General features: G+C 37.6%; 1 protein-coding gene across 5 annotated transcripts in view; it reads right to left on the bottom strand.

Annotated features, from left to right (window-relative positions):
* Positions 1-13,769, bottom strand: part of Tdrd1 (tudor domain containing 1) — a 44,848-nt gene that overhangs the window by 13,909 nt on the left and 17,170 nt on the right. For all 5 annotated transcript variants that reach the window (XM_005387815.1, XM_013515848.1, XM_005387817.2 and 2 more), the window contains exons 7-16: positions 12,942-13,046; positions 12,540-12,719; positions 11,914-12,057; positions 11,027-11,198; positions 9,947-10,033; positions 6,195-6,362; positions 5,851-5,958; positions 4,854-5,024; positions 3,465-3,689; positions 2,926-3,063 (exon numbers count right to left, since the gene is read on the bottom strand). In XM_005387815.1, the coding sequence (XP_005387872.1) occupies positions 2,926-3,063; positions 3,465-3,689; positions 4,854-5,024; positions 5,851-5,958; positions 6,195-6,362; positions 9,947-10,033; positions 11,027-11,198; positions 11,914-12,057; positions 12,540-12,719; positions 12,942-13,046 (1,498 nt within the window). The remainder of the gene's footprint in view (positions 1-2,925; positions 3,064-3,464; positions 3,690-4,853; positions 5,025-5,850; positions 5,959-6,194; positions 6,363-9,946; positions 10,034-11,026; positions 11,199-11,913; positions 12,058-12,539; positions 12,720-12,941; positions 13,047-13,769) is intronic.

Raw genomic sequence — 13,769 nt, 5'->3', positions numbered from 1 at the left:
ACCAGAGAAAAACAAAAAAAAAAAAAAAAAAACAAGACATAGTCCATGCAGAGCTTCAGGGTGCAAGTTAAAGGGATTTGAGCCAATCTACAAGCCAGCATCTCTTAAATACTAGCAGTGGTTCAAGTCACAGAAATGACAATTATGATGAACTAAAAATTTTGCCTTTCAGATCATCCCCAGTAAAAAAGCATAAAGGCATGCTTTTGGAAAGGGTGTAGAACAAGGCACTTATGCATTGTGGCTGGGGTTTGCTTGGTCAACGTCTGGAAGGATACTGGCACAAGCACATGTTATCTCTGACCTAGTAACTGCAACTTAGGAATTTTTCCCTAAGTTGTAATATCAGGGTAAACTCAGAATATAAGCACTGTAGAGTAATGAAAACTTAGAAACACTAATCCTTTATCCAAACCTAAGTTAATTAAACAAGAATAAATCCACACAATGGAATAGCAGATGTTATGGCTTATATCTACATGCCCCCGAAAGCCTCACACACTCATAGGTGGGGCTTTTGGGGGTGACTAGATCATGGGTATGTGATACTGGATTTATCACTGATTGGTTTCACATAGTTCTGGATGTGGGTGGACTTATTGAAGAGGGAAGACCCAACCTTCGTGTGAGTGGCACCAGCCCAATAGACTTGTAGCCTAGATGGAATAAAAAGGGAAAGGAGGAGGAATGGCATGCTGCTTCCTGCATCCCATGTCACCCTGCCTCGGAGCCAGCCAACTATGAACTGAAACCTCTACAAACTGTGAGCCAAAACAAACCTTTCCTCCTCTAAATATAGGGTGTCTGGTTTTACATCTCAGTGGTGAGAACATAAATAAGACACCATGTAACCATGAAAATAGAATGGAGGCTAAACAACAGTGTGGTGTCCAACACTAGATCCCAGAATAGAAAAAAGACATTAGAGGAAAATCTAGCAAAATCAAAGTCAAGTCTGGAACCTGCTGCTAATACTATACTACTGTTGGTCTCTTACATGTAACAAATGTATCATGATTATGAAACATGTCAACTATAGAGAAAGCTAGGTGAAGGCTGTACAGGAATTCTTCATACTATTTCAGCAACTTCTCTGTACATCTAAAATTACCCTGCATTTTAAAGAAACATTTTTTTAAAAATGAATGGAGAAAAACTATGTTAACTAATAATCCAAATAAAGTGAGAAAAAGTACAAAAGTTATTTATAGTACTTTATCATTCATAGATACATAAAAAAGGAATACATATATTCATACAAGCGTATGTATAGAGTACTTCTGTAAAGATATTAGAAAATTGAGAAGTGGAACTGGGAAATTTTCTACTACATGCTCTTTCATAACTTAGTACTGTATGCTTATAAAACCACCTATGAAAATAAAATATTTTGAATTTTATCCTATATGAAATAATGGCTCGCCAAGCAGGTGACTTTAAATGAAGGAATGACAAATCTCACAACTTGACAGTCAAGTGGACTCAGTGATCTTGTTTAATGTCCTCACTTGACAGAAAGGAAAACTGAGATTTAGAAAAATTAAAACCAGTGCTCACCAGAATGACTTGAATGAAAAAGAATACAGATGTTTGTGAGGATTTATAGCAATAAGAAATTTCAAACTGACAACTATCATAACCACTTAAAAAAAGGCACTCAAAGATTAAAGCTGAAAATACATATACTCTTTATGATGTCATAGTATCATTCCTAGGTATAAACTCAATGGAAACATATTACCAAATTTGTACAATGTTACATCAACACCACCATCATTTTTATAGACCCAAACTAGAAATAAGCCAACTATCCAATGACAGACAGGAACAATGGACTCATACAACAGAATACCATGTAGAACAAATAGCTAACAGTTACAGGTAGCAACTGAACAATATGAAAAACAGCAACAAGGCAAAGAAAAATACAGATTATATGACTCCATTTATGTAAAGTTCAAAACCAGAAAAAACTCATCTGTGCTATAAGAAGGTGAAACAGTATTTCCTTCTCAACAAAGAGAAGCAATGACAGGAGCAAACATGAAGAAAGTGTCTGCAACAGGAGTTTTTGATCTAGAGGCTGCTCCTACCTAAAGGCTGATTATATATGCTCAAGGCTGTGTTGACCTTGTGATTATTCACTGCGCTGCACTTGTATTTGAGAACTCATCTATGGGTATGTAATACATCAATAAAGTCAACACTTTAATTTCCAAAAATGAATGTGGGAGGCAGTCTATGAAATCTAAATGATTTAAATATGAAGAGAGGTTGTTGGAAATAGAAATAATGGCTAGAGACAGAAGAAAGGCCAAGTATAGCCAAATTTTTCTTAAAAATACAAATACTCATCTGGCCCTTCTAGTACTTGTTTACTCACTGTTATTGCTTTTACCTAGATGTCTCCCTGAAGCTTCATGCAGTCATGGGTGGGGCTTTTCAGAGGTCACTGGATCTACAGTGTGTGACACTGGGATTAAGTGTGTGGTGCTGGGATTAGGGTGTGAGATTACTAAATTAGTACACTGATTGGTTTGGCACAGTTCTGGGTGTAGATGATGGGAAGGCCCTCCCTGGGTGAGTGCTGCCTGCCCTAAGGGTGTGTGGCCTGACTATAAGGGACAGAAAGAGGGCTGCCGTTGTCACTTGCTGTGTCACTACTTTACTGCTTACTGCCTTGCTGCTTTCTGCCCACCATTAACTGTTCCTCCTCTGCCATGTCACTACACCTTAGAATCAGCCAACTATGAACTGAAGCCTCTACAAACTGTAAACTACAACAAACCTCTCCTCCTTGAACTTTGGGTGTCAGGTATTGTGTCTGAGCAATAAGAAAAGTGACCACGACACTCACTAACAAACACGTTAAATCATTATTTATACTGATATATTTGCAAAAAAGAAATACACAAGTCAACTTACCATAATCCTTCAGGATATGGCAATAAAATTCTCCAGGATTATACATCATGCAGACCACAACATCTACGGTTTGGTCAACAGCAAGTTCGACCCATGTCCACTCCAACGGATTTACTTTTCCCTCTGTACCCAAGGGAACTGTGAAAATAAACATGTTGCACAACAAATGGGCAAAGTGAGGGGAGGCTCTGGCAGGGGGTGTGTTGCTAATGTATCTACTTTGGAAGACTTAAATTTCCCCTGACATTCTGAGTGATACAGGAAAGTTAGCCTTAAAAAGCAGTTTTAACAATTAATCATTTTTCCTCACTGAATTTCATATCTGAATTTCTGATCTGTCTTCAACTGCCAGTGACCCATCAAACTTTCAACAAAAATTTCAGTTTTCAAACACACTCTTAAACATATTTAGATGAATGCTTGATTTAAAAAGACAAAAAGGCACTCAACATCAATTCTTTTGGAAGGATCAGAACCTACACGTTTACAGAACCATCTGGACGCCAGCATAGGCATTATCTAGTAGATAAGTTACTTACCACTGGGTTTATCTGTCACTGTTTCCTTTCCGTCTATGGCAAAACCAGTATCTATGAGCACTTTAGCAACACTGATGACAGGTGTCACAGATTTATCTGTAAGTTCCACCAGGGAACTGTTTTCCAACTTGTCCACCACTTTCACTATGACCATTTTGTTCTGTACAATTTTTTTCATAAGACAAATAGCCTCTGGAGTCCATATTCCTAATGTTGGCTTGACTCCTAACAAAGAATTTTTTAAAGAACATTGAAGTAATTCCTAAAACAAGTATTTTGACATATAATTCCTGATTTCCACATACTTAAAAGCTGTGCCAAACACTGGAACCAAAAAGTCTCTCTTGAGGAGAAAAGTTTTCTAAACATGAAAATGAATATAGAATTTAATAAAGAAAAGGCCTATAAAATGCTTTTACACATTTGTGTAAAAAGTCATAATTCTACTGATAGAAAATGTCTAGCAAAGCAAATCTATAGTATATTAGTTGTTTCCTGGGGAGAAAGATTTAGCTATAAACTAGGTACGAGATCTCATTGGGCCGATGGAAGTATTCTAAAACTGGATTCATGATTATGGTGCACAACCCAGTAAATTTACTAAAAAGTACTGGCCTGTATATCCAAAACAGTAAATTTTAGAGTGTATAAATTATACTTCAACAGAATTGTAAGAAAATTATAAAAGTACAAAACAATCCAGAAGAAATACTGGTCTCGTCATCAACACATGACACATTTGTGGCACAAATCAGCCCTGAATGGGCACTTGTGAATCAACAATACTGAGGTTATGGCGAAGTCAGATCATCAAAGTATGATCCAAATGATTTACAGAAAATATTCTAGCCTCTAGCAAATTGAAATGATTTAGGTTTTAGCTTATCAACACAGGGCAAGAGAAAGAAATCTCTCTGTGACACATAAATGTATGAAGTTCACTCCCTCATACTATTCTAATGGGCATATAAAGTAATTCAACTCTTCCCAGAGGACAGTGAAGGCTGTATGTCACAAATATGAAAAGCAGTAGATTCACTGACATCTACATCTTGCCTCATGGCCTAAGAAAATGATCTTGGATATATGGCAAAACACAGTTACAAGAAAACTGCTAATAGCAAAGACATGGGAATATCTTTTTGATATAAGGTAATAGTTAAAATATGGTACATTTGAAAAATGACTGCTGAAGCCCATTTATTGGCCTGGAAAGCCCGCCCTGATCCTGGTGGGACAAATTACATGCAAGGAAGTTTCTAAACATATGGTCATATGTTATTGTTTTGTCATCTGGGTTTTCCTTGCCTTGTGCATTTTTTTCATATTTCAGTTCTCACTTTTAGGTTGCAATGCTTTAATCATAGCAGGACCATAAAAACTTCATACCTGCCAGCATACACTTTAGAGCTTGCATTGGCAATTCCAGCAACTTTGGAATTATGGGACAAAGTCTTGTCAAACTAAGGATTTCAAAGTTTCCATAATCGACATATCCAACCAGTACAGATTCTTCAGAGGCATAGGCCAAAACAGAGGCACGGTACCACTGGTCATCCTCTGAAACAAAGGAGACTCAATTTCAAATGATTTTTCCATGAAGGTAAACACCAAATTAGATTTTTCCATGAAGGTAAACACCAAATTGGCCATATCTACATTTCACTTTTAAAAAATGTCAAGTTTTACTAAACACGTATGCTTACTAAATACTACACATTCTCTGCTTACCCCAAGGCCTTCAATTCCTAAAATGTAATCTTTATTACTAGCTTCCTAGTTATGTCATATGCTGACATTATTAATTTGCATGCCTTGTCTTTCTAGTAGACAGCTCAGTAGGGCAGAGAATACGTCCTGATTGTGTGAATCCCCAAGGTCCTGATGACCACACGAACCATCTGCATCAAGCAGGGCACTTCTAGAATACCTGCAGTATGAGTCAGCTGGACTCTACAGGCAAGCAACTGACATACTGGGGGCTTATCAGTTACTCAGTATCCCTTCAGCACAGAGTAACAGAACCTGGCAGTCACAAGGCAGCGTTTGTGCAGCCACAAAGATTGCACTATTACAGTGCTAACCTTGCAGGCCCTCTTGCTATTCCAAATAAAACTGGGACAGATATAAACCTAGAGGTTTTTTTCCTGCATTTATATAAACAGAATGATCTGTACCAATCTCCAAACACTAAGGGGCTGAAAAAAACATACCTCCCACTCTTGACACTCACAGGCTCTCTACCCTTTCCCATATCACACATTCTAAAAAGATAAGTCGTGTACCTAAATACACAAGCTTCAAATGTAGCCATTCAGTGCCAAGGACTCTGTCTCATTTTTACTCAGCTGTAAGTAAAACATTCAACAATATTGTCTTTACTTACCCGAGAACTGAGCACAACATATATCTCCAATGGATGGATAAAAGTTGGACCGTGGACACACCTGATTGCAGTACTCACTGAGGGATGTCTGAAGTTCAGCAAGGTTATCTGTGGACACAGATCACATCTTTTTTTTTTTTTGTTTTTATTTTTTATTTTTGGTACCAGGAATCTAAGTCAGGACTGTGCACTTGCCAGGCAGGTGCTTGTGCAGCTGAGCTATATCCCCAGCCCACAGATCACATCTTAAACAAAAGGAATACATCTATACCTTACCTTTAGTTTTGCACGTTGAGTCTTGAAGTATGTTACTGTGATAAAATAAATTAAGAAAATTCACTTACGGCCACTTTGTAGTTGTTGGCAAAAGAAGTCCCCGGGTGTCTGAATGTGGGCAACCACACCACAGAACTCATCACCTACATTCAAAGTGAGCACTTTGGGGATTAGGTCACTTTTGTCTACACCGGTTTTGTTTTCAGGTGTCATCCTTCCAACACCTTCAGGATCACCTTATCCGAAAACAGAAAAATAAGTTATTTTGGTTTCACTGCATTTTTAAATCAGGCAAACTATGATCATTTTGAAAAAGAGAATATGAATATGAATTGGCAAAATTCCTGGGAGATGCAGTCTGAGATCAAGTCAGTTTTCTATCTCACCAGAGGCCAGACTAGCCCCAAGAAAGAAAACCAGTAGTATAAAAAAAATCAGATTTAATTAAGAAATTGAATAACAGAATCTTTATAGCTTCTAAAAGAGTTTAAGAAACTATAACTTGAAATACATAACCTCAGATTATCCTGAAGTTAAAAACATATCAGAGTAGGACCTATTCTACAGTGAAATGATAAATCCCATAAGAAAAAGAAATCATAATAAAATAGTAAATTGAATTAGAAACACAATTTTTAAGCCAGGCATGGTGGTGCACACCTGCAATTCTAGCAGTCTGGGAGGCTGACATAGGAGGATCGCAAATTTCAGCATAGTCTGGGTAACTTAGTGAGACTCTGTCTCAAGATAATAAAATAGGCTGGGGTTATAGCTGAGTGTGAAGATCCTGGTTCTACTCCCAGTGTACTGCAAAAAACAAAACCAAACCCCAACAAAACATAAATAAAAACACAAAAATATCCACAACTTTTTTTCACAATTAAAAAAATGCATTCAATAAAAACAAAAACAACAGAAAAAGAGAAATAAGCAACATAAATACTAAGAGACAAAAAAAGAAAACCAGCACTGACGTAAGAAATTGATGGAGGAAGGTCTTGAAGCATCAAAAAACATTTGAGAAGAAGAAAACTCACAGGAATGAAAAAACACATGGCCTAGAAAGTTTCATATTCTCATTGAATGCGTTTTTAGGACTACGATTTAAGAGGCATCATGACATCAACACACCAAAATCTACAAAAACTATTGCTTTAAGGAGTTAGTGATAGATAAAACTAAAGTCAACTTCATTTTTTAAACTCAGAAATACAAGAAAATAGATTTTCAAAAGTATTGTAAAATTATTAAAGAAAATGGTCTTCACTAGGAACCTATGTACTCTGACTCTTTGAAGACTAGGGAAAAACTATGACATAGCACAGAAGTGGAGGGAATTTGTCGCTTACAAATGACATCGGAGTACATTACAAGGGATTCTTGAAGTTACATCAGAATTCCCACTGAAATGGATAACTGACCCCAAACTCTAGCCAATGAAAATTCAGTGATCTCAAATATAAAAGGTAAAGAGAAAAACAGAGTCAAAACATTTTAAAAATTTTCAATGGCAAGAAAAATGAACCACCACCCTGCACCTCATAAGGAAGGATGAAGGGTATGGTGGAAAGAGCACTAAACTGGAGTAAGTGGGCCTAGATTCTGATCTCCCGTCTTAGAGTAACCCACCGTACGTCAGCACGTCTCCTCACATGTGAAAAGATGGAGTAGACGATCTCAACAGTCTTTCATCTCCATGATAACATCAACAAATAGGGGCTTTTGTGTTTTTAAAAATTATATATTGAACACCTGTCAAGGCTAAGCAATGGGGAGAGACAGCTATGGTTTTAGTTCCTGGAAGTTCTGAATATTACGGGAGGGGCAGATGATGTTCACATCAGGAGTTAAGTATGATGAACATTTCAACAGAGGGGGCCTGGTGAGGGGCAGTGCAGTCTCAGAGGCAGGCATGGGAAGTGGAGCAGAGCACGAGCATCCCTCAGCAGAAGAAGGGGTGGGAGCATAGCAAAAGTCAGTTCTCTAACCTGCAAAAGAGATGAGTCAGCTATAAAGCCCACTCAATGGGCCATATATGAAGGGGTATGACAGAAGTGCAGGTGTGATTCTGTGACAGAGTCACAGACAGATTCTTAAGGCTTTTTTCTTCTTTTTTTAAAAAACAGAGTCTCACTATGTGTTCAGCCTGGTTTTGAACTCACTGTGTAGCCCAAGCTGGCCTCGAACTTGAGGAGGTTCTCCTGCTTCAGGTCTTAAATTCTTCAGAAGGTTTAACACCCATTTCTTCCTCTTAATTCATCTAACTTCAGAGCCTCTCCATGGTGCTATATCCAGAAACACCATTCAAGTCCAATAAGGGCCATAACTCCAGGGGCCTCTCACCCTTCCATTCTCTTAAACTGGCTTCAGAGTCAAGTCTAATTCCCTTAACAGAGCTCACGAAATCTTTTGTGATTTCCACTAACTCACCTCCTAACCTTCTGTTCCTTATTTTATGGCGGCCCTGGATAATCAGCTCTAGCCATACCTGTTTTTCAGACCTAACCACGCTCTTTTATATCTCAAAGCCTTAACATGTGTTTTCTTTCTTCTTGGAACACAGCTCTTCACCTCAGCACCTGCTAATTCCCACTCAGCGTGGTGCCGCCCCAAGGAGGATTCTCTGCATGTCTTGGTTAGGTGGTCTTCCCCCTTCCCAGGGCTCACACTGTACCCAGCATTCACTGTATTACACTGTTGCATAATCTCTTCTCTGTATGGCTGTACCGGTCACAGGCTACCCTTCATGAAGCACCTCCACAGTGCCTTAGCGAAGTAGATACTGTTCACTGGATTTCTTTGTTCCTTCCGTTGGATCCCTCAGAGCCTTTTATATCAGTGATGACTCCTCCTCTCATAGGCATTTACCCACCCATTGTTTTGAATAAGATTTCCTACCTTTCTAATCAAAGCTTCTTGTTCTACGTTGTGGACCTGAAGTTTGCCTTTTTCATTATTCTTTCTCACGCTACACCAAAACTTATGGTTTCAACCACGACTGCTATTAGACATTGTTTTTCTTTTCCAGATGGCAAAGAACTACTGAAAGCTTTTCAGCAGAGCTGCTACACCAAGACTTATGTTTTATGGATATCACAGGAAAGTAACATAAAAATATAGACTGGAGATAAGAGATAACATCACAAGGTTGTTTTAATTGTCTGTGACTGATGAGGATTCCTGACACTAGGAAATGGTAGTAGGGAAAGAAAGAAAAAAATGGGGAAAAAAAGATATATACAAAGGGTATTTGGGATGAAGACTCTATAAGAACTAAATAGGGTAAGGGACAGGCTATAGGGGGAAGACATACCCAAGTCATGGCACCACCCCTGGATTCATGAACAGAGACAACAAATTGTATCTACACCTAAAGTAACTGGTAAAGGAACACAATGAAGGGGGAAACAGACTATGAAAACACACACAACTAAGCATAAAATAAACCTGGGAAGGAAATGGACGGGGAAAACTGAGATGAGAAACCATTAACTAGGCATGGTGGCACACACCTGTAATCCCAGAACTCTGGGATGTGGTGGCAGAGGGACAACAAGTTCAAGCCTAGCTTGGGCAAGCAGGAGACCCTAACTCAAAATTTAAAGATTTAAAAAAATGACTGGAGACATACCCAGTGTGAAGACCCTGGGGTTGATCCCCAGTACTGAAAAAAAAAAACAACTCACTTTTCTTACAATGTCTATAGAATAGTTACTAGTAAGTCTTGACAATGCTACAGTCATGCCTTTTTTTATTTAGTAAAGAAGATGGTCTCATAACTGAAGTCACTACATTGTTTAATATTAATCTGTATACTCACTTTGATCTGTACATTGCTTCTTAGAATTTTGTCCTGTGGCTTTCAAACCATATCCCATTTCTACCAGGACATGGTCTAAAAATTCTCCTAAAATTAAGAAAATATGTCTACATTGAGATACTTTATAAAGCATAGGAAACGTATAAATGAAAAACAAGTAAGTAAATCACATAACTGAGCTATTGTAGCTATTAATGTACCAGTAAGCATTATGCTATCAGCTACTATGGGCAAAATATAGTAGTAATGAGCAGCTTTAAAAATTGAAGCAAAATTCCTATAGTCACTTGATTGAAAACATGATGAATTGATTTCTCTTCAAAATTCTGAGTAACATGAAAGGTTAAGTTATCATCACACAAGCTCACTTAGAATAACCACTTACAAGAAGAAATCAGTCTAAGACTCCATTTTTGTTAGACTGACAGTATAACTGAAATAAAGGTTAGTCATCATTGACATGAATTTCAAGGTCTCTTAAATAATATCCAAAATCTGGAATCAGTATGAGATATACTTAGCAAAGAAACAAAATACATAAATTTCATGCTAAATTTCAACATATCAATTGCATTTTCTGAGAAGTGACCCATGGTGCTAAAAGTAGAGGTGCAAGAAGACCTTGGGAATTCAAAATGGCACGTCTACCGTAAGTTACTTCTCAAACAGATATGAATCCACAATGCAAAGACGGGATTCCAAAATGTTTCCACATCTATAATTTAAACATTATGGACTAGCAAAATGCAGTTCTGTGGGAGTTACTCAAAGAAAAGCACTGATGATAAAGAATAAATGCAAGAATTTCTCTCCAAGCAGAACTTAGGAGTAAATTTACAGTAACTATACTATGAGGATACTTCTAGTTAACATCTAAATCCAGCCTCTCAGCCACTCAGTTCTATGAATTAATGCCACATACTTGGCAAATTGCCAATCCAAGGCCCCACTGTCAGTCAAAATCTGCATGATTCCAGAATGGAGTTTACTTGGCCTCACCTATTTCTTCTTAAATAATAGGTGGCAGGTTGAAAAGAAGGTATCAAGTGTTTAATTTACAAAGGAAGACTCAGACCTTACCTGAAGTCTGCAGCACAACATCTACAGCATAGGTAAGCTCCTCCTTTTTTAAGATGTCGACAATCTTTATAGAGCAGTACTGCTCTATCAACAGTGATTTAATAGTTTTGATACAATCATTGCTCCACATACCCTCTGTGGGGACAACACTGGCCACAAAACACTTTATAGCCTGAAAGATTTTGTGTAAGTTACTCGTGAGAATGAGTATTTAAAAACAAGTTTTTCTAATTAATTATATGAGATTTTTTTAAAGAATGTATTTTATGCTAAAAACTTATGAGAAGTCTTTGAGTACTAACCAGATCAACAATTTTCGTTATGATTGTATTTGTCTCTCCTACTACATCATTCACAATGCTGAATTTTGGTACTTTAAACATAAGAAATTCATGGGAGGACAATAATCATAGTAACTATACCTGATTTTGGCCACTTTCAAATAATGTAATACATATAGAAAAGAGCAAATGGAAGGCAGGCATGGTGGCATACACTTGTAATCCCTGCCTTATGGGAGGCTGAAGCAAGAAGGATTGCAAGTTTGAGCCAGTTTGGGCAACTTAGCCAGACTCTGTCTTAAAGTAACAGATAAAAAGGGCTGGGGGTGTAGCTTAATGTGAAGGTCCTTGGTTCAATCAGTAGTTCCACACACAAAAAAAGTAGACTGATAAGATGTGCCTAAATGTTAGTTTTTCAGTTCAAATTCTACTAACTACATAAGCGATAATAGAGTCAAGGTATCCAATGGATATTCATTTACATACTAAAAGATGTGCCAATAGGCATAATAACATGGCAGAATAGAAGAAAAACATTGTGCCCATCAAAACATTAAAAACAGATCCTTAGAGACACTGACAGGAATTATAAGGAAAAAGACTCACAGAAGGAGGAAACAATTCAATGTTTCTATTTAGTTGGTGAATTTTGTTTAGTGGAATTATTTCTTCATTTCCATAATCAATATACAAGACTTGTGCTGTCTTCTGCAGCATATCAACATCTTGTATTATTACTCTATTCCAGGTCTGGAAAAGAAATAGCACAGTATTCTCCTTTAAAACAGCATGTCGCAATTTTTAAGAAACCTTCAACCAATTTTACACACCATGCAAAAGAAAGGCTCCTGTTCTGTTCAATTAAAATGTCAACTTTATTTGTTATGAATCTTGCTAAGAAATACCTAACATTGTCTAAGTAGGACACTGTAATGTGCACAAATATTCCAAAGCCATTTCAGCCAGCCGATTGCACATTAATACCTCAGCTACACAACCACAAGCTCTAAGACCACCAGTCCATAAACAGCTGCCTAGAAATCAAAGACAGAATTGGAGAGGGGCAGGACAGGGAGGAAACAAAGTGAGCACGAAGTGGAGTAATGAGGACGGGAGTGTGACCCAAGTCTGCGTTAAGCCATCTTCTCCACCATTAAAAGCTCTGGTGTTGACGAGCTGATACAACCAAGGTAAGCTGAAACATTTCATTAATTCACTTCATCCATAGTTACCTGATCAACAGTGTACTTGGCAACACAAACTTCCCCCTTAATAGGAGTATAATCTTCATGCACCACATTTTCGTATGTTTCTCTTAAGCTTGCAGAGAGTTGGTTCATGTGTTTTAAAGCTTCTGAAGAATACAACTGGACATAAAAGTCACCTGGGTGTTTGAATTCAGTAACTGTACCCTTTCAGAGACAGAGAAGATACAATAATTCACTGCAAACAAAAGCAAATGTGACTTTCACAAAGCTTTAACTAAGATAAAAAAGTGTTAGTTTTTTTAATCTTTACTAATTTAATCAGATATATCCTATAACTATTTAGGACCTCAAATTCAAAATAGGGAATGAGGAAATAATAATTAGTCGTTCTTTGGTATCTGCCTATGACAACTGAAGAAAAAATACCTTTATTTCCATGGTTTTCTTGAGATGTAAACTTTTCAAATCAGAAAACATTATTTTCTCGGCACCACTGGCTATTTCTTTAGTAACCCCAGGTGGACAGTCACTCTGATTTGAAAAAACACATAAAAGCATTACTTACAAGCACGTTTCAATGATACCGTGGCCACTAACTGTTAGACTCTTGGCTTCGGAAGTCTGACTCCTAAGCTGGAATAAGAGAGTGCACAAACAGGGACAGCCTCCAAGAATTCCTAAAACCCCCAGGCAGTGTACACAGCATTGTGCATCACCCCAGAACGAGGTAATGACAAATACAGTACTGTTGGGTTCATTTAAATTTAAAGAAAAAGTAGGAGGGACGCAGTCCATTAATAAGCACTCATTTCAAATGTTTAAATTAGGGCCAAATGTGCTGGTGATTGCCTGTAATCCCAGCACCTTGGGAGACTGAAGCAAGAGGATCACAAATTGGAACCAGTCTGGGCCACTTAGCAAGACCATCTGAACGAACAAACAAAAAGCACAACCTGAGAAAGTAGCTCAGGACGAAGGCCTGGAGTTCAATCCCCTGTACCATAATCAATAAATCAATACAAATTTAAAGGAGAAAGTCAATATTTTAAAATAGATGAGGCAGCTGGCCAAACCTAAAAATGTCTATACAGATTAGCTAGAACGAATAAAAGTGTTTTGGGTTACAAGTAACCTAGTCTCTAATATATATATATGAAAGGGAGCTATTAACAGAAAAAAACACTCCTTAATTAGAAAGCCAGGCCCTACACAAAGTGGCATGCGCAAACAGAATCTGCACATAACGGCTTCAAA

Source organism: Chinchilla lanigera, unplaced genomic scaffold, assembly GCF_000276665.1.
Source record: "Chinchilla lanigera isolate Chin_1 unplaced genomic scaffold, ChiLan1.0 scaffold00030, whole genome shotgun sequence".
Classification (NCBI taxonomy): Eukaryota; Metazoa; Chordata; class Mammalia; order Rodentia; family Chinchillidae; genus Chinchilla; species Chinchilla lanigera.
Note: the sequence above shows the minus strand (reverse complement) of the source record. Positions and strands in the feature narration are given on the sequence as shown.